The sequence below is a fragment of the Gnatocerus cornutus genome, unplaced genomic scaffold, assembly GCF_029298725.1.
Source record: "Gnatocerus cornutus isolate USDA-ARS CGAHR unplaced genomic scaffold, icGnaCorn1.1 ctg00000023.1, whole genome shotgun sequence".
In the NCBI taxonomy this organism is placed as follows: domain Eukaryota; kingdom Metazoa; phylum Arthropoda; class Insecta; order Coleoptera; family Tenebrionidae; genus Gnatocerus; species Gnatocerus cornutus.
Genome location: NW_028275375.1, coordinates 6068226 through 6095780, shown reverse-complemented (window position 1 = coordinate 6095780; position 27555 = coordinate 6068226). Strand labels below are relative to the sequence as shown.

The 27555-nt window shown below is 39.8% G+C and overlaps 3 protein-coding genes across 6 annotated transcripts; 1 reads left to right on the top strand and 2 right to left on the bottom strand.

The window, feature by feature from the left end:
• Nucleotides 1-649: 649 nt before the first annotated feature.
• On the bottom strand, nucleotides 650-1773 carry LOC148166635 (uncharacterized). Of its 3 annotated transcripts, none has more exons than XR_015771018.1 (4): nucleotides 1682-1773; nucleotides 1308-1633; nucleotides 1092-1260; nucleotides 650-1037 (listed from the first exon to the last, which is right to left on the bottom strand). XR_015771018.1 is itself a non-coding variant. In XM_088048820.1 (3 exons), exons 1-2 carry the CDS (start codon nucleotides 1694-1696, stop codon nucleotides 1340-1342), a joined length of 309 nt encoding a protein of 102 aa, XP_087904946.1. In that variant the 5' UTR covers nucleotides 1697-1773; the 3' UTR covers nucleotides 650-1260; nucleotides 1308-1339. The 3 variants fall into 3 exon arrangements, 1 of the variants encoding a protein (XP_087904946.1); XR_015771019.1 differs by having other exon boundaries at nucleotides 650-1091; nucleotides 1157-1260; XM_088048820.1 differs by having other exon boundaries at nucleotides 650-1260.
• Nucleotides 1774-5646: 3873 nt separating this feature from the next.
• Nucleotides 5647-9078, top strand: LOC148166634 (uncharacterized). Of its 2 annotated transcripts, none has more exons than XM_088049108.1 (9): nucleotides 5647-5766; nucleotides 5816-5887; nucleotides 5937-5978; nucleotides 6028-6564; nucleotides 6613-6789; nucleotides 6838-6894; nucleotides 6945-7192; nucleotides 7379-7895; nucleotides 7944-9078. In XM_088049108.1, the coding sequence occupies exons 1-9, from the start codon at nucleotides 5748-5750 to the stop codon at nucleotides 8816-8818; spliced, it is 2544 nt and encodes an 847-aa protein (XP_087905234.1). In that variant the 5' UTR covers nucleotides 5647-5747; the 3' UTR covers nucleotides 8819-9078. The 2 variants fall into 2 exon arrangements, with proteins under 2 accessions (XP_087905234.1, XP_087905233.1); XM_088049107.1 differs by having other exon boundaries at nucleotides 5931-5978.
• Nucleotides 9079-12321: 3243 nt separating this feature from the next.
• Nucleotides 12322-20521, bottom strand: LOC148166633 (uncharacterized). Its single transcript, XM_088048550.1, has 7 exons — nucleotides 20106-20521; nucleotides 15173-19702; nucleotides 12924-13748; nucleotides 12759-12875; nucleotides 12644-12711; nucleotides 12574-12597; nucleotides 12322-12499 (listed from the first exon to the last, which is right to left on the bottom strand). The coding sequence occupies exons 1-7, from the start codon at nucleotides 20517-20519 to the stop codon at nucleotides 12322-12324; spliced, it is 6156 nt and encodes a 2051-aa protein (XP_087904676.1). The 5' UTR covers nucleotides 20520-20521.
• Nucleotides 20522-27555: the final 7034 nt, after the last annotated feature.

The following is a 27555-nucleotide window of genomic DNA, read 5'->3' as shown; positions in this document are numbered from 1 at the left end:
TTATTCCACCAGGTGGCGCTTACTCAAGAACATTGAGGTAAAAATCCGTGCTAAATTGATTAGCCAAGTTTCAAACCAGAAATTTAGCCCTCTGGTGAGAGAATGCTTGAACTAAATAGTTCGGCATCATTTCACCAGGTGGCGCTTACTCAAGAACATTGAGGTAAAAATCCGTGCTAAATTGATTAGCCAAGTTTCAAACCAGAAATTTAGCCCTCTGGTGAGAGAATGCTTGAACTAAATAGTTCGGCATCATTTCACCAGGTGGCGCTTACTCAAGAAAAATGTGGTAAAAATCCGTGCTAAATTGATTAGCTAAGTTTCAAACCACAAATTTAGCCCTCTGGTGAGAGCATGCTTGAACTAAATAGTTCGGCATTATTCCACCAGGTGGCGCTTACTCAAGAAAATTGAGGTAAAAATCCGTGCTAAATTGATTAGCTAAGTTTCAAACCACAAATTTAGCCCTCTAGTGAGAGAATGCTTGAACTAAATAGTTCGGCATTATTCCACCAGGTGGCGCTTACTCAAGAAAATTGTGGTAAAAATCCGTGCTAAATCGTTTAGTTAAGTTTCAAACCACAAATTTAGCCCTCTGGTGAGAAAATGCTTGAACTAAAAACAGCCCACAAAAATATTAGGTCAAAAATTGAGAGACAAAGTTTCTATTGTCGAAAATTTTGCAATTTACAGAAATGTCAAAGAGATTAATGTCAAAGGTTAATGATAAAATCATAAAAAAAAAACAATTGAATGCCAGAAAGTCTCTAAGTCTCAATAAAAATTCCTACAATGATCACAAAAACAATCGAATTGGCTACAAAAACTGTAAATCGAATACCATGTTAAAAAAAACCTAAAATTGACTTCTAAATGAAGGAGAAGACTCATCCAAGACCCTAGATTTGAATCAATCTTCTTATCTGACAGCTGTCCTTCATCAAGGCGATTGGTTAAGTCCACTTGGTCTTTAGTCTTGCGTTCACATCCTTGTCACTCTACACTTTTTCATGTCCTTCTCTTCTTCATTCTAGTCCCTACCAGAGGTATGAAATAGTTAAGTTTCCTGATGAACATGTTTGTTACCTCACCTGAAAAAAACTCTTCAATGTTTGTTGCCTTTCTCAAGTTTTATGTATAGTTAGTTAGGACTGACTTTCTCATTCTGTTCAGTTGCTGGTTCTTCACGTTAGGCGAAGCTTTCAATTGTTTGCGCCTGTTTCTTCACCAAGAGTAGAACAAAGTCTTGTTCAGCTGCAACTGAAAGATTAAGGTGAGACCATGAATGGAGAGAAAAGAAAACAAACCTTCCATCCGTCCTGAACAAGCAGCAAAGCATTCAGCATTGTAAGATCTCAAAATCTCGCGTTTTCAAGAGACCAATGAAAATTCTCCATAAACTTCCGTTCTCTGATGTTTCCTTGACTTCACAAAATAGCTCACAAGACACCAGATGACCTTCAGAGCCTTTGTAGTATTTTCTTTCAACAACTGCATCTTGATGATGCTCTGTTTCCACTCGTTTTCTGCTTGTAGACTCGTCAAGTTTGAAAACGTTGCAAACTTCGTGCTCCCGCAATGCAATCAGCAACACTCTGAACATTTCCCAGTCACTGAACGACATCTTCAACCACTGGAAAAAGAACATTTGACTTTGACTTAAAACATGTTTAAATTTAACCTTTTTCATCCACATTGCAGTAAAGCAGCACCTTTTTCGTGATGTTATGCTCCTGGATCACTTCACTGTGTACTTTGGAAGCGCTGAATGAGTGGTTTCTTCAATTCTGTGCAATAACTTGCAGAGTCCTTCAACGTTGAGCGACGACAACCGCCTTTTCGACATCTTAGGCTATGGGTGGTACCATCAAGATACTGCAAGGTGTGTGTAGTCATGAGAAGACCATCATCTATAGACTCAGTCTCTTAATAATAAACTCTGGTAATGAAGTTGGAACCTGAAATACCAGAAAACATTTTAAAGCTGTGATTCAAACAATTTTCAGCTTACCTTTCAATGAAGACCCCTAAATTTGTTGCAAATCCAACTCCAACTCCAACTCCAGATAGCTTGAAGTTCTTGACTTGCGCAATTTCTTAGCACTCCCGGAAAATTAAGAAAGTGAACAGTGAAGAATTCTGGTGGTTTCATTCTGGTGCAAGCAGCATCATTGTTAATCATCTGTTGAATTCTGAAAATAAATTTAAATTAGTAAAAATTGGGACTCTCACCCTGTTAAAATAAGAAGAATTGGCATCTCGCATTTCCTTCAGACTTTAACACTTAGGAAAACTGACTGTACATGTCACGTTTCTGCGTCCACATCCCAAACACCCCAAATTTTGCACTCTTCCATGACCTTCTCTCCTTCCTCTGGAACAGTTGGAGCTTTCTCAGTCTGTGCAGTCGTTGTCCACGTCAGGTGAAGCTTTCAATCGATTGCGCCTGCTTCAGACCTAAAGTAACAACAAATTCTTCTTCAGCTGCAACAGAGAAATGAAGATGAGACCATGAATGGAGAGAAAAGAAAACCAACCTTCCATCCTTCCAGAACACGATTTCTGATGAAATCTTAACTTCACTAAATGGCCCAAAAGATCCTCCACAACCTTTGTCCCTTTTAAATTCTTGACGACTTCATCCTGTCTTGAAGAATTTTCATGAGAAACCATAAATCAAATTCACCAACATCAACTTCAAATGAAGTCCTTTACTTCTATAATTTCCTTCGTATTATTGTCAGGAAAATAAGAAAGTCGACAGTCAAGCATTATGTTGGTTTCTTGAATCATTTTGTGCTCTGAAAATAAGTCTTAAATTATTATAAATTACGGCTCTTGAACATGCAGCACATAGGTAACCAATAATGCACTTTAGTGACTTTTGTTTTCTTAGGTTGATGGCAAATCGCACTATTCCTTCAACCAATCAGAAGTAAGCATGCTTTGACAACTTCAAGTCTAGTGGAAACCGAACAAATGGTGGGAGATTCAAATTGCGAATTGAGTAACAAAACTTAAAATTCTTCTTGCAACTCACTCTGTTAAAATAAAGAGAATTGGTATCGCTGGATTTTAGCATACTTTAGACTTCGTAAAGATTACGCTGGCCTCCTTTTACTTCTACAACTTTTGTTCTTGTCCCTAAAAGCAAAAGATTAGTTTCACTGAAAAAGAACTCTTTAACTATTAAGAAATCTTTAAATTTATGTATTAGTGTAATGTTTTTGAAACTTACTTACAGATTAATGAAGTAGACATCTTTGCTAGCGTCTCAGCTTCCTGAATCTCCACCACAAAGTCCGTTGCACACATCCGTATGTAACATCCTTTCTACTACTTTAGGGAGATTGGATCATCTCTCTGGACAAGCATCCCCATTCGTCTTGGAAAGTTGGCTTTCTGAAAGAAAAAAACAGAGTGTTGAATGTGCAGGCACATGCAAAATGTACCTAACTTCCTACATTAGTGTACTATGTGGGTGAACCTGATTTCCTTTGGTTGTGAAGGCAGCAAAAAAACTTACCCCATTTTCGAATCTTACCAAATGCAAGGGTGAAATTTACAGAAATTGATGAAGATCATGGTAAAATGGTAAAGAAAAAAATTGCTAAATGGCAAAAGACAAATTGTCATATAATGTAAGAAACTTCAACAGAAGTGAAGCAGAAGTAGTGTAAGAAGAAATGTAAAATGTAAGAGGAAACATACCTCTGGTAAAACATTAAATAAAGAAGAGATAAAATGAAGAATCAGGGGTAAAAACTCAGAATGGAGGAGAATCGAATTGAAAAAGAAGAGACAAAAGTGGAATAAAACAAGAATAGTAGTAGAATGACAAATATAAAAGAAAAATCGAAGAGAAACCAAATATTAGAACCAAAAATTCAGATCTTACCTTGATGCTCCTTCGGCGCGGTTTCATTTTTTTCGAACACGTCCTCACTGACATTGGTCCAAGTTTCTAGTTTGAAGACACTTAAAACTACTTGAATGATTTCCTCAACTGCGGTGGAGGCTGAAACACAAATACACATTAGAACCAAATAGAGAATACGTTTGTTTTTATCCTAAACAAATTCAGAAAAAGTAAAAATTCTAAACAAAACGATCAGAAATTTTCATTTTTAAAACAACGCAAAAAATCGTAATTTACCTTCAAATTTTGTTCATCATATCCACACTCAATCGCAGATCCTAGATAAACATTTGTAAGACCCAAAAAAAACTAAAAATGTATCTAACTTCCTTTAAAATTCGATTATGACCAAACATAAACACTCTGTATATTAAACTGCTTTTGAATTTTTCTCAAAACAACACAGCACAAATCACCGAAACGACCGTCTTTATCAAAAGTCGAAACCAACCGATTCTAATAAACTACTTAGGCGTTTCCTATTTTTGTAGCTAACAAAAACGAATTATGGTAATTAATCTGATAATGAATGCCGACTTTTCAGAAGGTCGAGTTACAAATTAAATCCAAATAAAAATATACAGAGTGTCACAACAATTTGTGGACAAGACAGTGAAAAAGCACATAGTTTAAAAATCCTCGATTTGATAAGATAACAAGAGCGCGAGAAAAACGATGGCAAAAACCGCATTTTTCTATCTGTCATAGAATCCGGAGTTGGATTCTAATTTAACCCCTAGTGGCACAAAAATTTAGTTTCAATTTGACTCCTAGTTGCACATACAAAAAAATTGTTTTAAACAAACGCAAATTTTATTTAATGTTATACATACATTTATTTATACGTAAAAACATTTATAAACGAAATATTAAGTTCAGTTTTCTTTTGGGTATCACTACGTTTGATACCAAAAACAGTTTTGTCTATTTTTTTCAAAAAAACTGATTACTTTTTTGTGTTTGAGCTTAGATTTGGATTCTCCGCAAAATTCTGCGTAAAATTAGCTATAATAACGCAAGTTTGCCCCAAAAACAACATGATTTTAGTCGTGCATTTTTTCCAAAAAAATCAAATTTTTTACTTTCGAAAAATCCAAAAACGAATTTTTAGCCCTATAATTCCTGATGAAGACACACATGAGCATGCGCACACGCATCATTCTAGAAGTAACGACCGCAACGCCTTTTGCGGCAACCACTAGAAATTCCGCACGGCCTTGAAATGCCTTGTCGTTGGAATATGACGCCCAGACGCCCCTCCAACGTGACTCTAAACTTACTTCCAATTTCTGGCAGCCATCCAACTCGAGAGGTAAGTCGTAGCTCAACGAGAGAAACAGATGCGCGACTAGACAAAGAGCGATAATCAAAGAAAAAACAATGAAGATGCGACGATAGCTAGTACAAAACGTCGCAGGAAATGAAAAAGCGCAGTTTTTTCGTTGTAAAAATTCAAAAAGACGCCCCGTCGGGTCAATAAAGTCCGATAAAGTCTCCCATTTAGTCGCTCGCGTCCCGGAAAAAAACGAACTGTACCGAGTGTGGACCCATCACCGACCTACGTTCTACTATTGACAAGATCGAATCGAAACTAGTTTCCGCAAGACAGCAACCAACAAACTTGACAACAGATAATTCCAATCCAATTACTGAATTTCTCGCGCCCGTTTGGAACAAATTATCCCGTTACGAACCTGCGTCGTTGTGGTTATCAGTCAACTTTCAAACAGTGACAGCAATTTCGCGGTTAAGTTCCTCCAGTGGTCGAATTTCATGGTTTTTTGATTAAAAACAACTTTTCTTCGATGCTAACCTCCAAATATTGAAAATGGACGAGCTGCAAACAGGTAATTTCGCGGAGTTTTGGTATTCTGGAGTTACAGCTTGTGGTTTCAGACACTTTGAGTGACTACAGAAAAAACCAGAGCAGCAGTTTCGAGTCCAGTAGAGAAGACACCGCTTGTGCAGGTTAGTACTCGTAGAAATGTTGGCCCTTGGTAACAACTTATAGTTTCAGCCGCTCTGTTGAATGGATGCGATGATGAAGAGGACCTCATGGGTTTGTATAATAAAACTGGGTGCTGCAGGTTTAACACACGTCTTTCTAGATCATTGCGAAACTGAAAGCATTGGGGGCAACAGCGATGTGTGGAAAGGAAGTGACAGTGAAGAGGAGAACTTTGAGAGTACAAATGAGGACGTTGCCACTAGTACCCCTAGAGTGGAAGTTGAAGATAAAACACTAAAAACGACAGAACCTTATAAAGTTGAACTGGAAGCAGCAAATGAACCTGAATCTACGCAAGTGGAGGATAAAGAATCAAAGGACGTGGAGGAGCACAAACCTGAAGAGGAGAAAACAGGTGGTGGAGCTGAAACTAGTGACAAAGTAACTGAGGAACCACCAAAGAAAGAGACTGAAAACAAAGAAACTGAAGAGAGTGGTGAGGTTGCCACCCCCAAGGAGCCTGGTGAAGACAACAAGCCACCAAAAGAGCCTCCAACTAAGGAAACTGAAGAAACCAATCCCACCACCAGTGAAATAGTTGAAGTAGAACCGGACGTTGAGGACCTGACTCAAAGTGACTCCCTGCAAGAGAAGGACCCTCTGGACACCAGCAAAGACCAGAACAATGTTGATGATGGTAATAATAGCCTAAACAATTTTAAACAACTCTGAGGGTAATTTTCAGACTGTCAGATGGACTATGATGCTGAGGATGATGACGACTTTGATCCTTCACTGTTGTGCCCTGAGGTGTCCATGGCTGTTGATGACAACCCAGTGGTTACCACAAACGGGGAGGTTTCCAACGAAGGCGGTAGTGACACTGCCTCAACTTTCATTGATGAAGTCACAGGAGTTGAAAGTAGGTGTGATGACAAAACGATTTTTTCTAACATTTCGTCTTTTCTAGTTTCTTTCAATTTAACACCTGAGGAATTGGAGTTGAGGAAGAGGCTGTATGGGCCAAGTAAGCACCAAAAAGACGTTTCTTTTGTCGTCTAATTCTACTTCTTCTAGCTAATCCTGTTCAGATCACAAAACTCCACTGCACAGCGTGTAATATTCATCTGGGGAGTGCTTTAGAAGGCCAAAACAACCGATTTGTTCATCCTCTCTTAAAAGTGTTGATCTGCAAGAAGTGTTACCATTTTTACACCAGTGGGGAATTCGAGAAAGACGAGGATGGGAGCGAGTTGTACTGTCGATGGTGCGGCCAAGGTGGTCAAGTTTTATGTTGCTCCAAATGCGAATACGTCTTCTGCAAAGTAAGTATAGTCGAACTTCTATTACTCAAATTTTTCTACAACCCGAAATTAATTTTATTCTCTTACGATGTGTAAACTTCCAAAACTGATGAACTCGAACCAATTGGGGTTTCCTTCAGGACTCGAGTTATGGAAGTTCTGCTGTACTATTGCCCACTCTTCTCTTTAACATTGTTAATTTTCCAGAGGTGTATCCGTACGAACTTTGGCCGCAAGAAAATGTTTGAAATCCGAGACAGCGACAATTGGGATTGTTTTCGGTGTAACAGCTCCCAACTAATAACTCAAAGAATAATGTGCTTCGAGTTCTTCGAGTATTTGAGGAGGGAAATGTCCCGTGCCGCCACTCTAAAAAGTCCGGAAGTTTGGAGTAAGGACTACTCTCGGTGTTGTGGGCCGAAGAAACGACCCCTGGAGGGTGTAGAAGAAGGGAAGAAGGCCAAAAAGAAAAAGATGGTCATGGACCCTGATTACAATCCTCTGGGGAATGAAATTAAACAGAGCGTACCAAATCTGACGTCGAAAGGGTTCGTAAACAAAGGAATGTCGCTGCAGAGACCCATCCAAATCCTACCAATGCTCCCACGGACCCAAGACAACGACATCGAATTCGTTCGGCAGATTCCTGCGCCGCAAGTTACCATCAATACGGTTCCGAGACCCACGTACCAGACGATTTTACCAGCGACCATCATCAGACCAGGTTTGCTTTCTTCTTATCCTCCACCACGTCTCCATCGATTTGTTTTAGTCTTACAACCACCAACTCTGGTACGGATTAGTCAACCCGCACCCCCATTACTCCCGACTGGAAGAATCCTCAACGCAACTTTACAGAAGGATAATTCGACGATGAAACACGAGTGGTTCGAGAAAACAGTCCGAGCAACCGCACGCGTCAACTCGCATCTTTCTTACACTTTAACGCAACTGAACAAGGCGCAGAACCAAGCAGCGAGCATTGAGGAACTCGCCGTTGTCCACAACAAACTCCAGGAGATTCTGAGTAGTTCGATCAATTCTCTCATTCAAATCCGGAAGAATCTTCGCACGGAGTTCATCGCCGGGATTAAGACCGTTCGCTTGCCATCCAAGAAAGCCGAGACGTTTAGCAACGACGACGACGTTATTTTTGTTAGTGCGCCTTCGACGTCGACGCCGATTCCGGTTCCTTCGACGTCGCGACAGGTGCCGGTTGTTGCCACCAAGTCTACTCTGAAGAAGACGTCTTTTGTGACCACCAAACCCGCGAAGGGGTATTTGAAAGTCAAGTCGTTCAAAGAGTTGCAGAATGTGCCATCAGAGTGTATCACGATACCGGATGATACGCCGCCTCCTAGTACAACTAAGCCGGTTTGTAACGGGTCTAATGAAACTGATAGTAAAGAAACCGAACCGGAAGCGTCTTCTGAAAAAAAGGTGACTGTGCAGTGTGAAGTGCCAAAGGAAAAAGCGACGCAGCCGCCACAACTGAAAAAAGAGACGCGGAGAAGAAACAATAATCTCATTTATGATCTAAACGAAAAACCGAATAGTTTTATCCAACGAATGATGGACGTTAAAGTCCGTTTACCGAATGATAATCTTGTTGAGTTGCAGAAAAAGTGGAACAGTAAAAAGAAGTGAATATTTGTTTATAAAGTTAAAGATTTGTACAGTAGCTGTCGTACATTTTTTAAGCGTGTGATTTTTGTCTTGAATTACCGGTGCTTTCACTTGGAAAATAATATGAAAGTCATGTTTCCGTTATGTTTAATCATTTTTGAATATGTTTTTAGGGAAAAACTTATTTATTGAGGACTAAATTCCTTACAAAACTCATTGTTGATCACTATGTATATTTTTGTTACTCTTATGCGATCGAATAAACTCCTCATTATTTGAAATTTGCGGTGTTTTAATATAATAAATCAATAGTTAAAAAAAGTCTATTTGAATTTCCTAAAATTTCGAGGTTGGTGGCGCCACCTATTATCACTAGAGAGAACATTTTAACTGAGAAGTAATGTAGAAAACTGTAATTCAATAAAAACCTTGATGTATTGTTAGTTGCATACCCTCAAACCCTACTTTTCAAAATTACGTAAAAAAATATTCACTGTTTTTTTACTATTCCATTTTTTCTGTAACTATTATTTATGTTAATTATTGCTACTGACATGCAGCCGCTTTACTTTATCATTAGGGACGCTAAACGATATCGTAAAACACATATTATACAATCGGACAGAATTAAAATAAAAAATCAGACTTAAGTAAACAAACAAATGTTTCTTCGATCGCTTTGAGCAAAGACGTGACTTGATTCACAGGCCACTGAGATTGAGTTTGATTTGACCGCACAAAGAAAGTTTGCTTGTTAAACAGTTTTTTTAATTTTTTATCTCTTGTTTCCCCTAATTTGCATGACTGTCTTGTTCGTAGTTTTTATTCAGCGCGAATCATGAAAATGGGGGATTTCTTTTAAATCACACTAATGAGGATTTGACTTGCAGAATTCCTTTGTAACGATTTTACGTCGCTTGGGTCACCACTTATACATAATAAGTAGGATAGAGCGATCAGCTATTTCGAGTGTCTCGAGCAGACGTGTGTCGAGGATTAACTTAAACATTTTAGCGTCTTTTTATTACCATAAAAAGGATTTTGGCTTCATCTTGGAGTTGTGCTAGCGGGGTCTCGACGGGTCAAGTTCTAAATGCCCCAAAATCGCTTAATTTTCAAGTCTATTACTTTGGAGAGTAGAAAAAATGCACATTATTAAAGTGTAAAATGAGATCACGTCCTGGGGGTGATTCCGCGCCCCTCTATTAGTTTTTAATTAGGAAAAATGTCCTTGGGATCACCTTTCGATATTTTTCTCGATGGCAGAAAGATTGATGGCCTTTCTAATTGATATTTATTATCACACTTGATTTAAATTTCGTTTAGTTTTTTCGTCGTCGCACGGATTTAATGTTTGAACTAGTAAAAATTCGTCGCAACTGAATCAGAAGATTAAATTCCAGTGTCTCTTAAATCTAATAAACCAATCTAAGAAAAATTCCGTATGCGTAGCTGCGACACTTGTCCTTTCCGGCGAAAAATACCCTTGGGTGCCATACGATAAAAATAAACTGCCGTTTTAGCCCGAAAGGTAACTTACTTACGTTTCGCCTCCTATATATCATATTTAGCAATCGAGAGAAAGAGATATATCTCGTGAGAATTTCATAACTTGGCATTTATTCACGGACGTATTGATTGAGCTAATGGAATTTTCTTTGAAAGGGAAAAAATGCCGTTGGCGATTCACAATTTTCTTTTCAAAATCCTATTAAGCACACGGCAGGTTCACCCGCTTATTTTCATACAATCTTTACAACTTGGCGCCCTTTTACATTGTTTCTTCTTTCTTGAGCGCAATTATATTACCAACTTTACGAAACACTAGTTAATATTTCCCTTTTATCAACGAAAGCATATTACGACGTTTAAAAAGTTACCGGACCGCTCGGCTCGCGACAACAAGCAAACTTTTCCGGTTTACAATGCATTTTCACACCGATAAAAAATAAAACTTCTTCTGAAGAACTCAAGCTTATTAACCTTTACACTGCTCGGCCCGGAAAAATCCGCAAAATAATAATTCGCTCAAACTGCTCCGAGCGGATATATTCGCATTGATTAACAAGTGGTCAACTGCTCAAAACGTAATTTTTTGAAGACGCAAGTATGGTTATCTACCTCAGAGGAATACATAGTCACAATGGCTTTAATTTTTTTAAATACATTTTTTTTACCGTTCCCTGCTCAGAGCGTATATATCCGTCTACGACTAAAATTCATTTGAAATCTATTCCATGCATCTTTTTATCCACGCAGTTTAAAAGTAGATACGAACTAAGGGCCAGGTAATATTACCATAATAATCAGCTCTCATCTCAATGTTACCTTGTTTAATATATTGACGTTATGGAAAATTAAAATCTCTATGAACATTTGTAAAACTAGTTAATCGGCCAAGTGCTCAAGACGTTAATATGCGCTAAGGCAGATCACCGATCAACTGCTCGGAACGTATATTGTCGCAGGAGCTAACAAACCGCGCAGAGTTACAAAATTTTCCAAAAAACATTGCGCAGTGAAAAGGTTAAGAGACAAATTTCAACGACAAGAAAAAAACGAATCCTAAGAAAATCAAGCACTCTTAATATTAGCTTCAGAAAATGAGATGAATCCAAAAAAATTAAGAAAAATCTGACTACTCATTCAATCCTTGGAAATTTTTGTCGTAACAGTTGGCAGCAATAGCGCCACTGTGAGATGCGTAGACATTAATCGTTCTGCGCAACTTTATTTGTAATTAATCGTTGATTAAACACCCAACATAAAAAACGTGTTAACCTCAAAAATCGTTACACTCATTTTTTCCCTAAAGAACGAAAAGCCCAGAATTTTCGAGAATGGACTTGGGCAACGAGCTCTTGATTTATTTCGACTTCTAGTTTCAATTTGAGACGCCATTCTCTCATTTAGGGAAATTTGATCAGTTGGGAAAGTTTGGTGGCACAAAAAAGATTAATTTAAATTCAAATGTCAGAATTTCGTGCTTTTGTAAATTTTTGAGATAACATTACTTAATTAGCCTACCTTTATTACTTCTGAGGATCACGGGTCACTCGACTTCACGGCGCACGAATCAACACAATTGACATTTATGTGGTGACGTCAACTAGCAAAAAAAAAATAACTATGGGACTTTCAACAAACGATTTTCTTGTTTCACTGAGCTAGAAAATGTTCTTTTGGAAATCTAACGAAATTCAAACATTTACAAAGCATTTTCCGGACGTGTTAAACACTAAACTTTATGCGCAGTTAATTATTTTGCTAAAAAATGAAAGCCTGATTGACACCTAACAATTTTCGAAAATTTACACAACGAGCACTCGATTGATTTTGACTTCTAGTTTCAATTTGAGACGCCATTCAGTCTTTTAGGAAATTTTGATCAGTTGGGAAAGTTTGGTCGCACAAAAGAGAGTAATTTAATTTCAAATGTCAGATTTACGTGCTTCTGTGAATTTTCATAGTAACATTACTTAATTAGCCTACCTTTATTACTTCCGAGGGTCACTAGTCACTGGTCACTTGTCTTCACGGCACACGAATTCATATAATTGACATTTATGCAGCCAACCAGCAAAAAAAAAAAATACCATTTGACTTTCAAAGGACGATTTTCTAGTTTCACTAGGCTGGAAAATGTTCTTTTGGAAATGGAAGGAACATTTCCAAAGCATTTTCCGCGAGTTAATCACAATACTTTATGCGCAGTTAATAATTTCTCTAAAAAACAAAAGCCTGATTTACACCCAAGAATTTTCGAAAATTTACACAGGAGCAAATACAACTCTGGACACCTAAGAAAAAATTTAAAATTTTATTAAACAGTCTTAGTTTTCGCGCTGGCTTTTGACCACCGGAAACACCGGATAATGCACTATGAAAGTAGGAGTCCGAACTGCTTTGACCTCCTGAAACAACGAAAGCCATCAGAAGCCCCCAACCCCCGTCCTCTTACCTTTCTGCAACTTAACACTCTAAGACAATTCCTCAAGAACGTAGAGGCGCGCTCCACCCCTTCCGAGACGCTCCCCATAAAGCCCATCCGCTCAGACATGTTAGTTGCCACGTTTTTCTGCAAAAATCCAAGAAGTGCTAGGTAAAACCTCAACAACAAATTTACCGTCACTGGAGTGGTGGCCATGTAAGGCTGCGCCTCCTGCAGATACGTGATGACCTCCTGGTGAGAGTACCTCTCCCACGACATCAGAGGGAACTTGTCGTGGATCGTGGCGGCCATCATCACCAGCAGTTCTTCTTTTAGTCGATTATTCTGTACGGCGAAATACAGAGGGAGGCTAACTGTCTTTGTTTCGATCTTGTCCAGGTTCACACCTCTTTCTAGCAACAACTTGATGACTTTGACGTGGCCACCATAAACAGCGAAGTGGAGTGGTGTTAAGTTGGTGTTGGTAGCGGCATCTGCTGTTGCGCCTTTGTCTAGTAACAACTTCACGTTGTCGTAGAAGCCCTTGTGGCACGCCCAGTGAAGAGAAGTTTTACCTTCACTGTCGACGGAGTTGACATCAATTCCTTTCTGGATCAACAGCTCCAAGACGCTGTTGACTTTCCACGCTTTCGCTGCGAAATGAAGAGTCGTTTCTTTGGTCAAAGTGACGCAGCGAGGATCCGCCCCCAGGTCCAGCAGGATTTCCACATTGGTGTAATGACCTTCCTTAGCGGCCCAGTGGAGGGCAGTAGCTCCTTCGTCGTCACGACAGTTTACTTCGACTCCTGCCAGTACTAGACGTCTCATTACTTCTGTGTTCGGCGCCCAATTCCTTGCAGCATAATGAAGAGTACTCGCGTTCTTCTTCGTGCACGTCTTCACGTCTACTTTATCAAGAAGAAACTTGACGACGTCGTAGTGACCGCCATCACAAGCCCAATGTAAGGCGTTCATGCCGTTCCTGTTGGTGGCGGCGAGGTCGCTCTGCGCCGCCACCAACTTCACCACTTCTATACTAACCTTGCGTTGCTTCACTGCGTAGGTTAAGACAGTCTCTTGTTCGGTGGTGGTGGCATTAACGTCCCCGCCCGCCTTCAGGAGGGTTTTCACTAGGTCAATTTGACCACGCTCTGCCGCCCAGTGAAGAGCCGTCATTCCGGTGGTGGTGGCAGCATTAACATCGGCTCCTCCGCGTAACAACAACTCCACGCAGTTGGGGGCGGTGAAATGAAGAGGAGTTTCCAACTTCTTGGTGGCGGCGTTGACACACGCACCGTGATCAAGGAGGGCTTTTGCCGCGACGAAATTCCCACGTTCGCAGGCCCAATGAAGAGCGGTAACCCCATCAAGATCTTTACCATTAACATCAACTCCTTCACTGAGCAGAAGAAGAATTGCCTCCAAGCGAGCACCGCGTGATTTAACCACGAAGGTGAGAGCGTTTTCACCGTGGCTAGTGACAGCGTGGGCGTCAGCACCAGCTTTTAGAAGAGTTTTTAACATCTGCAGGTACCCACGTTCGGCCGCTCGATGCAGAGGTGTCACTCCCTCAGCGTCTTTCGCGTTGACGTTACCGCCAATCTCTGCGAACATCTTTACTAGTTTCGTGTTCCATCCGCGCGCCACGGAGTGAAGAACTGTCTCTTTGTTCCAAGAGGTTGAGTTAACATTAGCACCATTGGTGATCAAGAGTTTAACTATTCCAATGTGTCCTTTTTGCGCCGCTCGGTGTAAAATTTTCTCTCCACTTCTAGTTTTAGCATTGACGTTGAAACCGTGCTCCATCAGCATGTTCAAGACGTGCATATTGGGTTTCAGGGGTTTGTAACACTGCTGGAGGTGTCTTTGGAGCTTTGGAGTGATGCTGGTGATGTTGGCGCCTCTCTGGTGGAGCACCCCTATGGCGTCGTAGTGACCTTGATCAAACGCCCAATGAAGAGGTGTGATTCCAAAAGCATCCTCACAGTTAACATCGATGCCGTTGTCCACCAAAAGATTAACAATGTCGAGGTTCGGTTTCCACGAACGTAGAACGTGGTGGAGAAGAGTTTCTTTGGAGTTGTTAGAAACATGGATATCCTCGCCGAAGGTTTTCACTAGGTCGTAGTCTCCTTCGTGACAAGCCCAGTGAAGAACACTACCGCCATCGCGGTCTCTAGCTCCAGGATCCGGAGTTTCGTCCAACTTAAACAACTTCACCTGGAGCTCCCACTCATGGAGGGAGTAGTCCAACACAGTTTCCTCCTTGTTGTCGACGGCGTTAACATCTCCCCCCACGTCAAGGAGTTCTTCTTCGTGCACGTCTTCACGTCTACTTTATCAAGAAGAAACTTGACGACGTCGTAGTGACCGCCATCACAAGCCCAATGTAAGGCGTTCATGCCGTTCCTGTTGGTGGCGGCGAGGTCGCTCTGCGCCGCCACCAACTTCACCACTTCTATACTAACCTTGCGTTGCTTCACTGCGTAGGTTAAGACAGTCTCTTGTTCGGTGGTGGTGGCATTAACGTCCCCGCCCGCCTTCAGGAGGGTTTTCACTAGGTCAATTTGACCACGCTCTGCCGCCCAGTGAAGAGCCGTCATTCCGGTGGTGGTGGCAGCATTAACATCGGCTCCTCCGCGTAACAACAACTCCACGCAGTTGGGGGCGGTGAAATGAAGAGGAGTTTCCAACTTCTTGGTGGCGGCGTTGACACACGCACCGTGATCAAGGAGGGCTTTTGCCGCGACGAAATTCCCACGTTCGCAGGCCCAATGAAGAGCGGTAACCCCATCAAGATCTTTACCATTAACATCAACTCCTTCACTGAGCAGAAGAAGAATTGCCTCCAAGCGAGCACCGCGTGATTTAACCACGAAGGTGAGAGCGTTTTCACCGTGGCTAGTGACAGCGTGGGCGTCAGCACCAGCTTTTAGAAGAGTTTTTAACATCTGCAGGTACCCACGTTCGGCCGCTCGATGCAGAGGTGTCACTCCCTCAGCGTCTTTCGCGTTGACGTTACCGCCAATCTCTGCGAACATCTTTACTAGTTTCGTGTTCCATCCGCGCGCCACGGAGTGAAGAACTGTCTCTTTGTTCCAAGAGGTTGAGTTAACATTAGCACCATTGGTGATCAAGAGTTTAACTATTCCAATGTGTCCTTTTTGCGCCGCTCGGTGTAAAATTTTCTCTCCACTTCTAGTTTTAGCATTGACGTTGAAACCGTGCTCCATCAGCATGTTCAAGACGTGCATATTGGGTTTCAGGGGTTTGTAACACTGCTGGAGGTGTCTTTGGAGCTTTGGAGTGATGCTGGTGATGTTGGCGCCTCTCTGGTGGAGCACCCCTATGGCGTCGTAGTGACCTTGATCAAACGCCCAATGAAGAGGTGTGATTCCAAAAGCATCCTCACAGTTAACATCGATGCCGTTGTCCACCAAAAGATTAACAATGTCGAGGTTCGGTTTCCACGAACGTAGAACGTGGTGGAGAAGAGTTTCTTTGGAGTTGTTAGAAACATGGATATCCTCGCCGAAGGTTTTCACTAGGTCGTAGTCTCCTTCGTGACAAGCCCAGTGAAGAACACTACCGCCATCGCGGTCTCTAGCTCCAGGATCCGGAGTTTCGTCCAACTTAAACAACTTCACCTGGAGCTCCCACTCATGGAGGGAGTAGTCCAACACAGTTTCCTCCTTGTTGTCGACGGCGTTAACATCTCCCCCCACGTCAAGGAGTGTCTTCACCAAGTCGTAGTGACCTTGAGCCACAGCCCAGTGAAGTGGAGTGGCTTCATTTTTGTCTCTCACATTAACATCAAGACCGTTTTCGACCAAAACTTGGATTATCTTGATGATGTGGGTGTTGCGTGAGCGACACTCTTCGGCGACGCCGTCCACTGCCACGTGGAGGAAGCTCAAGCTTCGTTCTCCAACTCGGAAATGAACGACGTGGCGATTTTTCCTGATGACGACCTCCAAGAGACTTGGATAGGCAAACCTGCAGGCGTAGTACCCCAAAGACAAGTTGTTGAGGTACTGGAAGAGACCGTCAAGTTTGATTTTGTCTGCGTGTTCTTGTAGTAACATCTCCACAGGGTACAGACACTGGAAGTGGAAAGCGTAATCTAAAGGTGTCCACCAGAAAACATCATCAGTGGTGTTAATGCTACTTTTTGACAACTCCTTGAAGATATTGATGTACGTGGAGGACTCACCTCCACTGATATTCTCTTCGTGGAACAAACTGTTGGAGTAGAAACTCTGCACTAACTGAAGAGGGCTGGATTTGTGCCCGTAGGAACAAAGAAGATGGAGAGGGTGTCGACCTCCTTGGTCCTTCTGGTTGGAGTCCGAAAGGTGCCTCTTCACTTGCTCCAAGTTCTGGTAGATCACCGCCAGGTGAAGAGGTGAGTCCTCAGCTAACATTATATCAAAAGTGAGTCTCAAGTTCTGGTACCTTTCCCTCTTAAATTCGTTTTTTAACACCCTCACTTTCGAGAAGTTCTTCTTCAGCCACAAGCACGCGAAGTACTCCGCGTAAGTTTGGTGGGTAAAAACTGCTCGATCTTCGGAGATCTGCGAAATGATTCCAAACTTGTCGCCTTGGTTCTTTAACACCTCCAAGAACTCAACACTTTTGGGGTCTTTCTCCAGGTCTAACTTCTTGAAAGCTTCTTCATCAAGACAACATTTTAATCCAGGAAGCTCGTAATTCTCCAAGTAGAAGTCGAAACTCAATCCGAGTTCTTGCAGGGTGCTGTACTGAACACCAACCTTCTCAAAGAGGTGCTTTTTTTTTCCATCGAAGAAAAGTTTGTACATCTTCGTGAGGACAAACACCTCCGTGCTCAGTTTGTGGTAGAGTTCCACGTCGTTGAGGAAGTTCTCAGTAATAATGTAGAGCTGAAGAGGTGTTCCTAACACGTTATGGCTGTTGGCGACGTCGGCACTCTTGAAGATTTGCTCAGCAACTTCTGCTATTTCTTCAGTGTTGTAACAGCACTCGAGTCTTTCTTCAATGTAACTCCTTTGTTGATTTTGGTTGAGCTCCAAGATGTCGATGGGAAAGACGTTGAGTCTTGTCGTGATCACTTCTTGGAGGTTGAGGCGTGAAGAGATCCAGACATGAACACCAGTACCTGCTATGTAGTTAACATAATCAAGAGCGAAATCCACGCAGTTGCTCTCAATTTCGTCTAGACCATCCAAGAAGAGGTAGATATTTCGACTCTCGAGGAACAACACTTTAACTTCTTCAAGTAGTGACCGCTCCGTTGTCTTGTTCAAATCCAAAAAGTGCCACAAGATCTCTTCTTCTTCTGGTTCTTCTTTTAGTAAAGAGTTGAACTTTCTCAAATTGACACGAACGCTCCAGGAGTCCTCCGGGCAGTTCTTCTCCAAGAACTTGATCATGGTCGACTTCCCGATTCCTGGTTGAGCACACAAGACATTGATGGCAGTGTTGAAAACTCCATGGATCTCAGATTCTTGCAGTGGCGGTTTAAACACTTTGAGATCCTCGGCTTTAAGAGTGTTGTCGGAGCTGAAGACCAAAAGCGAGGATTCGTGGTCAAAAACTTGCAGTAAGTGGACTCGTTGCTTCGGAGACTTTCTGCAGATTTTGTCGAAGGTTCTCTTGGTGCATGTCGTCGCCAGAAGGATTGATGTTTCGGATTCTCCAGTGTAGTCCTCCACGTTTCTAGAGACGAAATTTTTCTTCTGGAAGTTTGAGTTGCTGAGAAGAATCACCAGCTCGTTGGAGATGGTGGCGTGGTGAAGAATCTTCTCCGTGTTGAGGAAAGTGGTCGAAACAGTTCTCGGGATGTACGACTGTGGGAGCTCTGATTTTGACTCGCCGATCAGAAGGGGTCCTTGAATCATCTTCACTAACTCCCGGACTTTGATAATGGACGCCTTAGAGGAATTTGGGATTAGCATCTCTAAGGGTATTGCAGTCCGACCTTGCAAACTAACTTTAACCTCGCGAATTATTGTCTTGTAGGCGTCTAATAGTACCAAGTCACCAAGATTTTCAAAGACCGTCCAATTCGGAAACTCCTCCTTGGAGAAGTCGCCCACCAGCACAACTCTCTTCTTGGTTTCAAGCAACTCTAACATTTCAACAGCTCTTATTATTTGCTCCTTCTTGGAGTTGCGCGCCTTAACAACCAGCGGCACTTTGTTCAAGTACCAGAAGACCTTGCTCTTCTGCTCCGGACTCAACTCCTCCACGCTCGAGATTGCTTTATTGACCACCCCGAATTTCAGCGCCGCTAAACTCACATCGCGCACTTCACCAGTTGTGGTCCAGATGCGAGTCACACCTTCTTCCGGTTCTTTGACTATAGTCATATCAAAATTCAAGATGGCGTCTTCTAAGATATGACTTCTTTTAGGTTGTCGCCCCGTCGAAATGTTACAAATTAAAGGTGCCAGCGCCAACTCCGCCAACTTGGAGAGCACGTCGCTTTTACTCAACACGAAGTTACCACTCCACCAGTTTTTCATGAAGTTGATGAACGCATCGCTGACGTCACAGTGGAGAAGTTCTTTCAGGAGTTTGTTGATCAGCGCCTTCATCCTGGTGACGTTGTTTTGGTTAACGAAGAGATAAAAATTGGCGAGAAACGAAGCGACTTGTTCGTCTCCAAGGATTGTAAACTGGAGGACTGAATTCTTCGGGGTTTGATTGGTATCCAAGAGTTTTTCGTAGTCAATGGTGTCGAAATTTTTGACAGTAACTTCGAGGTTGTTGAGGGTAAATTTCGACGACTCTTTCAGGAGTGCCGTTCGGTTTGTGAAGAGGATGCAGCTCAGGTTGGTACGATCTGACAAGTTTTGGTAAGTTTTCAGGTATTTTGATAAGCTGAAGTCTTTTTTGTCGGCTGTTAAGATCTTGTCGGTTAGGCTTCTTTTGTTTTCCGTGTGTTTTAGTTGGAGGAGGTACGTATGGGTGGTGTTGTTGGTGTAGTGGACCTGGAGAAAAAACACCAGTTTTATGTTGGTACGTCTGATTTGTATTGTATTGTAAGAACTTGGTAATATCCATTCTTAAAACATAAAAATTAAATTACCTTAGATTTTTGGTAAATCAGAATGTAGTTGGCTTTATGGCCTTGAAGTTTTAGGTTACCTAAGGAAAGTGTTAAGGATCCAGTCAATTCCTCTCAATGTAGTAATTATGAAATTCTTTAATTTTTCTCGCACAAAGTAAAATTAAAGTCGAATTTGAAACTTTGAAATTGCACTTTTGACATAAGTTACCACTGTTGCCAACTGTCACGTTTAGGAAGTTTTGTATTCGCCAACCTTAGTAACTTTTATGTTTTGTGAATGAATATTAAGTGATCTGTCAAAAATATCACTGCTGCCAACTGACCTTCAAAGCAATGTCGTCAAAATCCCCATAAACCTCGTCGTTGGTCGTCATCTCGAAGTCTCTAACTCTATCACTGGTAGCAAACTTCACTGCGTAAAATCCACACATCACATATTCGTATTGTTTCCCCAAATCGTTGGTCCCACTTCTTTTATAATACGTGCACAAGCTTTGACTCATCAACTTCTCTTCACACGAAAATCTCTTCTCCCTCAAAACCGCGTCGCTTTCTTTAGGATAATCAGGCAATGAGAACCGCTTCGAACACAAATCCGGCGCACTTTTGGTGTGACCGGAAAACGGAGTCATTCCCGCCTGTATCAACTGAGCTTTTAACATTTTCACTTGGTTGAAGTAGTGGTTTCTTTCTTGCAACAATTTCGCGACGTCGACGTCGACGTCGGGCGCGTCCATCTTCGCGGTGATGGAGATAAAGGAAGACTGAATCAAGAAGCGCGAGATGATTGTCAAGGTCGGAGAAAATGTTCAAGTTCCAGTATTGACAATGGTCACGGTTTTAGATAATTTATTCTTACGTAATGTTTGTTTCTTCATTTTTGCAGTGTTTATCATTTATAATTAAGTATGAATGTGAACAGGTTTGCTGGAGGTTGAAGGTGACGCCCGGGATTTACATTTCTGTCGTGTTAAATGTAATTTAATCGGTCATAACTCAGTTATTTGTAGGCGTATGTAAATTTCTAATTTTGGATTGAGAATCTGGGCAAAATTCTGCGTAAAATGAGCTAAATAACGCACGGTTACTCCAAAAAATAAGCGAGATATCGATATCAGAAGTTTGACATAGTTACTCATGAATTTTCGCGAAAAATTGCAACTTTTGACTTTTAGAAAGTCTAAAAACAATTTCTTTTGTAAAAAATCGCGAGAAAAACGATGGCGAAAATTGTTTCTTTTCATCTATCGTAGTTTCGGAGATATTAAGCATTGAAAGTCTTGGAACTAAAAATTTACTATCCGAAACTTTAATAGGCTCAATTATTTATTGTCGTGTAGATTCAGAGAAAAAATTTGGATTATGCATGAAATACTGCGTAAAATGAGTGCAAATCTCTTCAAATTGCTCAAAACATGTCCAAATTGAAGAACTTCGCAAAGTATGCAATCATTGGTAAAATATCGATTATGGAGATAAATTTTTAACTCGTCTTCAAAGCAATCCTTCGAGCGAACAAGGTGGAAAATAGTAAATTTCTCCTTAGGTGAAGTGCTCATATTTCTCGGCTGCGGGTAACTACTCGTCTGCTTCTGGAGGAGATTTATGCTATACACGGCCCCCATTTTGCCCACGACCGTTCGTGCGCGGTGAAAGGACTCACGAGGTGACACTCGGAGGGATAAGGGCAAAGACTCTGTTAAGGCAGTGTTAAGGATCTTGTCAAAGGAACTAATGACACGAGGCTCTTGTAACCTTCCCGTCAAGCATCAAGTTATTAAATATCGCTTTCAATATTTCACCATTTCGAATAAATAGCATCCGAAAATATTCCAAGAAGCTCTCAAATAAAATAAAAACGTTCCTCCTTGACTTGACTTATCTAACGAACCGAACATTTGACAGACAAACACGACTGGAACATATATGATAAAACCGAGTTGCAGCGAAGGGCAAACACAAGAACAGGCATTGATAAATCCGAAGACTGGGAGCGAACCGCCTTCGGAGAGAATTGCCAGCCCCGAATAACAAACCGACCATAAAAACTTCCACCTCCTTTGTGACTCAATAATTAAATATTACACAGTGGTGGTGGCACTGCTGAGGTGGAACGGTAAAAAATTTAATCGGAACGAGGACCCGAATGTATCGGGGAACCACTGTGCTTAACCCATTAACTATGTGCTTTTTCACTGTCTTGTTCACAAATTGTTATGACACTCGGTATATTTTTATTTGGATTTATTTTGTAACTTCAGCTTCTGAAAAGTCGTCATTCATTATTATTATTATTAATCGTAACTTTAGTAATTTTAGTGCTACAGCTACGAAATTTGGGGAAGTTACTATTTTAGAGTCATTTATTAAGTCTACAAAATTTCAAAATTCTATAGCAACAGACACAGATTTTAGAATTTTCCTTTTTTAAGACGATGCAAAAATTTCCTATCTCTATTTCTAAAAATCGTAATTTTGGTAATTTTAGCGCTACAGCTACAAAATTTGAGGAAATTACGATTTTGGTGTCACTTATTAAGTCAACAAAATTTCAAAATTCTAGAGCAAGAGACACAGATTTTAAAAATTTTTATTTTGAAAACAACTCAAAAATTCCCAATTTCCTTCTCAAAAAATTGAAATTTTGGTAATTTCAGCGTTACATCTGTGAAATTTGGGGAAGTTACTATTTTAAAATCATTTATTACGTCTACAAAATTTCAAAATTCTATAGCAACAGACACAAATTTTAGAATTTTCCTTTTTTAAGACGATGCAAAAATTTCCTATCTCTATTTCTAAAAATCGTAATTTTGGTAAATTTAGCGCTACAGCTACAAAATTTGGGGAAATTACGATTTTGGTGTCACTTATTAGGTCAACAAAATTTCAAAATTCTAGAGCAAGAGACACAGATTGTAGAAATTTTTATTTTTAAAATAACTCAAAAATTCCCGATTTCCTTCTCAAAAAATTGGAATTTTGGTAATTTTAGTGCTACAGGTATGAAATTTGGGGAAGTTACTATTCTAGAGTCATTTATTAAGTCTACAAAATTTCAGAGTTCTATAGCAACAGACACAGATTTTGTAAATTTTCATTTTTAAGACAATTTAAAAATTCCCAACCTCCATCTCTAAAGATCGTAATTTTAGTAATTTTAGTGCCACAGCTATGAAATTTGGGGAAATTACGATCTTGGTGTCACTTATTGAGTCAACAAAATTTCAAAATTCTAGAGCAAGAGACACAGATTGTAGAAATTTTTATTTTGAAAACAACTCAAAAATTCCCGATTTCCTTCTCAAAAAATTGAAATTTTGGTAATTTCAGCGTTACAGCTATGAAATTTAGGGAAGTTACTATTTTAGAGTCTTTTATAAAGTCTACAAAATTTCAAAATTCTATAGCAACAGACACAGATTTTAGAAATTTTTGTTTTTAATACAACTTAAAAATTCCCAACCTCCATCTCTAAAAATCGTACTTTTGGTAATTTTGGTGCTACAGCTGTAAAATTTGGGAAAATTACTATTTAAGTGTCACTTTATAAGTCTACTAAATTTCAAAATTCTAGAGCAAGAGGCACAGATTTTGGAAATTTTCATTTTTAAGACAAACCAAAAATTTCCGATCTGCATTTCTAAAAATCGTAATTTTAGTAATTTCAGTGCTACAGTTCACCCCATTTTTATTTAATGAATTATATGAATCCGTCCAGTGTCCTATACAGGGTCCGGCAACACTTGTGTCCACCCCCAAAATCGTCTTTAATTTTAAAGTTACAATTTTGAAAATTTGCATACGCTCATAGTTGACAAAGCTCTAGAAGCTGACGCAAAGATTTGTTTTTTATCACTACTAATTTTGGCGTCGCGACGCCTTAAAAATGTAATTTTTGGTTAATTGTGAGGGTTTGTGATATCAACCTCTAATTTAATTCTTTACTATATATATAAAACGTGTACAGGCGGAACGCTTCTAATACCGGCGAACGAGTTACGTAGTTTTGCGCGAGTACCTTCATTCACCGATTTTTTCTCGACACTTTCGCCGAGCTTTCCCAAACGTACACTTTCCCGAGATTCCGGTGGTTGTGGTTTGGTCCTTTTCCGATTTTTGCTTTTCGCGTGAGAGACTTTTGAAAGTCGTTTTCGTTCGTCCGCCTTTGCTGACGTGGTAGATGTTTCAAAATGCTATAATGTTCGTGGGGACAAAACCATAACCATTAAGTCGAGAGACTCAGTTATAAACATCTCAAAAGGGTCTGATTTTTTGTACACACAACATGTACGGTAGGAAACATTAGCGGAGATTGATTTATTAATCGAATTCGACTTATTTTTAATACAGGATCTCTTTGACCATCAAGGTGTGTTTTGAGTATGTATGCGTAACTTACACATGAAAATCTTTAAGCATATTTCAAAACTTCAATTTACAAGCGCGAATTCATTATTTAATCACAGATTATTATCATTTGATGGACAAACATTTCTTGATACTCTGTATAAAAAATTTGCATAAATACCAAGTATCTAAGAGGCTATTTTTAAGGATACTTATGCGAAAGTTCAACAGATAAATAAAATGAACGTGACGATTATCGAATTTTATTACGACTCCGTCGATTTTTAATCGTTGATATTAGAGAGACTAAAAATGCGGGAAATCTTTACACAAAAGGAGTAAAAAATAAGAAAATTTCAGAATCTGCTAATTTACTGGTTTAATGCTTTTGTATAGTGAGTTCTGCAATTAAGCCATGAAATCACTATTTGGTACCTGCTGTAACTTGACAGCGAAGCTTCAAATACTACTGTATTTTTTACCTCCTCTGTTGGGATCTGAAGTGGTAAACAAACTGGACCGCCGCTTTCGGGTGACGAAGACTTTATTACTTAAAGCATAATCAAAGAAACGAACGTGTAATCAATTTCGTTTTTTTAAATTTTAATCCATTCCCGACCTACAAAGTCGTACTTTATTATCTCTCGAAACCGTAGCGTATCATTTTTCATTAATTTTTCGCATATTGGGATATTTCTCGAAACAGTTACCGATGGAAATTTTATTCCAAGCGTGTGAATTTGGTACGGGGAGAAGTTACAAAAAAAACATATCTACAAATAAATCCTAACTTATTCTGTTCTGACGATATAAATAAAATATTCTTTATAATTTAATTCTTAATTCTAAATCGACATCACTGCATTCCTGTTCACACAACTAAAACAACGACCATCACACAGCGATAGTCGCGATAAACAAATATGAACTGGACGAAAACAATAAATTAACAAGGGATTAAGAAGTCCTGATGGTCGTTTTATTGTAGTTTAACAAAAAAAGAAAAGGGAACCGTTCATCATAAATAGGTACCCCAAAACGCAAGTACCATTTACGACTCGGCCAACTTATAATCGTTCTAAAGCAGTAAATAGATATTAGACGAGACTAAAAGTGCAAGTGTGTAAAGTTTTGCAGATAGAAATTGGTTTTTATGGTAGGGTCCCATTGTGCCGCAGTTAAGTATGCCAACAATGGAGCAATACCGCAAATATTACCCTGTCATAAATAATATGCTGAAGCGTAATATTAACGCAAAATTTTAAAATTCACCTACTTTTAAAAAATAAGTAACTTTTTGTAATCTTGGATCATTCATACAGTCTGATCTTTGGATATGTGATATGTAGCTACTTTAGACTACCTACTTATATTTATTATTGGTTCTTAATGATCTGATAATGCATTTAGAAATATTAAATATTGTCGTCATTAATCTGTAGCAGAATTTATTGTGACAAATTTTTGCCGTTTCACTTTTATCTGTTGAATGATGGTACCAACCCTTACTATTACAACGTAGCTCGCAGGTAGTACTCTCAGCGTGTAAACAATCCCGGCCCTGTGGAATATCGGAACAATATGATTTATTGTGGGTACGGTCAGCTCTCGGAGGGCTGTGGTAATGACTAGATAATTTTTATTTCGCTGCCATAAAACCAATTTCTATCTGCAAAACTGTATGACTTAATAAGGTACTTATTACACAAAAAGAGTACATCATCTGAGTTAGTTTTGTTATTTATGAGTATTTATAAGTACCGACATCCACTCCACACCCTTTGTCACCAGAAAAAAAACGACCATCAGACAGGGATAGTCGGGTGGCACATTTTACCGATGTTTTTCATCAATAACAAAATCTGCTATTCGGTAAATTGGTACTATTGTGTAGTGAGTTTTAAAGTAATGCCGACAACTGTTCAAGCGGAGATAAGAAGGAGGTATATGAGAATTGGATAAATAAAAGTGACTTTGCTGTTCGCAATTTTGCATACGCTACGCTTCGCCTTGCTACTACAATTTAATTGCTCGACAAAAAGTAGCACTTTTCTGCCGTCTAAAAAAATCTATTTTTTCAAACGTCAAAAATTTGACAGTTTTCACGACCGAACTATTCTATTCTATACTATTCTCGCTCCTTTTGCCCTTTTGCCGACGAGTTTCCAAACTAACAAAGTGGCGGGTTTTCGTCCTCTTCGGCCGTTTGATTTTAGCAAAATCAATTTTTAAATATCGCGGTACGTCGGTCGTCGCGGGGACAAAACCATAACCATAATGTGGAGAGAGTCATAAAGATCTATCACCGTTCCAAAAAAGGGTCTGATTTTTTGTATACATAACAAGTACGGTAGCTGCTTTTTTTCTCGGCACTTATTTCAATCGGTCCGAGCAACGAAGAAAACATCGGTGGAGATTGATTTATTAATCGAGTTCGGCTTATTTTTAATACAGAATCTTTTTGACCGTCAAGGTATGTATGTGTATCTTACACTTGAACATCTGAAAGCATGTTTCGAAACTCCTCTTTACAAGCGCGAATTAATTGTTCATTTGATGAACAAACATTTGTCGACACTCTGTATAAAAAATTTGCATAGATAGCAAGTATCTAACCAGGTCTTTTTTGAAATTTCGACTATCAAAAAATAGATTGCCGTGATTTTATCGAAAGTCAAGGCAGATCTCCACGGTCCACACCCATCCTCACCTGAAAAAACGACCATCAGACAAGCGACTGGTGAATTTTACCGAATTTGCTAATTTACCGGTTTAATGCTTTTGTGAAGTGAGTACTCTAATTAAGCCATAAAATCACTATTTGGTACCTGCTGTAACTGTAACTTGACAGCGGAGCTTCAAGTGTTGCCCGAGTATTATGACCAGTATTTTTTACCTCTTTTCTTGGGATTTGAAGTGGTATAAACAAACTTGACCGCCCTTTCTCGGTGACGAAGACTTTATTACTTAAAGCATAATCAAAGAACCGAACCTGTAGTGAATTTCGTTTTTCTAAATTTTAATCCATTCCCGACCCACTACAACAAAGTCGTACTTTATTATCTCTGGAAACCGTAGCGTATCGAGACAAATACGATTTTTCATTCATTTTTCGCATATTGGGATATTTCTCGAAACAGTTACCGATGGAAATTTTATTGCAAGCGTGTGATTTTGGTACGAGGAGAAGTTACAAAAAAAAATCTTCAAATGAATCCTAACTTATTCTGTTCTGATGATATAAAAAAATATTCTTCATTGTATAATAATGAATGAACGGATAAACAACTCGAAGAAAACAAAAAATTCTCAAGGAGCCTGTTCGGCGCTTATTTTTAATATGTAGTACACAATATTGATACATTTTCAATGCCAAGTAGCAAGCTATTTTTTTCAAAGTGTCAATTCCGACTAAATATCAAC

Excerpts from the sequence above, each read along its gene's own strand:
- LOC148166634 (XM_088049107.1), top strand. Across the intron at positions 5,979-6,027 it reads TGATGAAGAGGACCTCATGG|ATCATTGCGAAACTGAAAGC; the intron begins GTTTGTATAATA and ends ACGTCTTTCTAG. Across the intron at positions 7,193-7,378 it reads GCGAATACGTCTTCTGCAAA|AGGTGTATCCGTACGAACTT; the intron begins GTAAGTATAGTC and ends TTAATTTTCCAG.
- LOC148166633 (XM_088048550.1), bottom strand. The coding sequence starts at position 20,519 with ATGGACGCGCCCGACGTCGACGTCGACGTCGCGAAATTGTTGCAAGAA. Across the intron at positions 13,749-15,172 it reads GTATAGAAGTGGTGAAGTTG|TTGGTGGCGGCGCAGAGCGA; the intron begins GTGGCGGCGCAG and ends GAAGTGGTGAAG. Across the intron at positions 12,876-12,923 it reads TGGCCACCACTCCAGTGACG|AAAAACGTGGCAACTAACAT; the intron begins GTAAATTTGTTG and ends GGATTTTTGCAG.